The sequence below is a fragment of the Pygoscelis adeliae genome, unplaced genomic scaffold (genome assembly GCF_000699105.1).
Source record: "Pygoscelis adeliae isolate BGI_AS28 unplaced genomic scaffold, ASM69910v1 Scaffold66, whole genome shotgun sequence".
NCBI classification, from domain to species: Eukaryota; Metazoa; Chordata; class Aves; order Sphenisciformes; family Spheniscidae; genus Pygoscelis; species Pygoscelis adeliae.
This window is the reverse complement of record NW_008825167.1, coordinates 2094870-2095316: the sequence shown is the minus strand read 5'-3', so window position 1 is coordinate 2095316 and position 447 is coordinate 2094870. Positions and strand designations below refer to the sequence as shown.

General features: G+C 68.2%; 1 protein-coding gene across 1 annotated transcript in view; it reads right to left on the bottom strand.

Moving 5' to 3' along the window:
* The window catches only part of RNF150 (ring finger protein 150), a 138599-nt gene that overhangs the window by 119552 nt on the left and 18600 nt on the right, over positions 1–447 (bottom strand). The window contains exon 4 of the mRNA XM_009328863.1: positions 16–443. Coding sequence (XP_009327138.1) covers positions 16–443 — 428 coding nt within the window. The remainder of the gene's footprint in view (positions 1–15; positions 444–447) is intronic.

The window sequence follows — 447 nt, the reverse complement described above, 5'->3', positions numbered from 1 at the left end:
GGTGCCGGGGCTCACCTGCGTGGGGCATGGTGATGGTCTCGTTGGCGTTGCTGGAGCCCACGTTGTAGATGACCACGGCGGAGGCGTTCTGGGCAGCAGCGTGGCGGATCTTGTCCTTGTAGGTGCAGTTGCCCCGTGGGATGAGGGCCACCCAGCTCTTGCCCGGCGCCGGGGCGTTGAAGCGGGTGCCGGGGTCGCAGGCGTAGCGGTCGGTGGGCGAGGCGGAGAGGGCCACCTGCCCGCGGGCGTCCTGCTTGGGCGACTGCTCGCCGTAACGCCCGCACTCGCTCTTCTCGCTGCGGAGCTCGGCGCTGCCGGCCGCCGGGTCGGCGTAGGTGATGTTGACGAAGGCCGTGTACCACTCCTCCTTCTCGGCCACGGTGAAGTCCAGGCACAGCAGATGCACGAAACAAAAGGACAGCAGCCGTCTTGAGAGAGCCAGGCTGC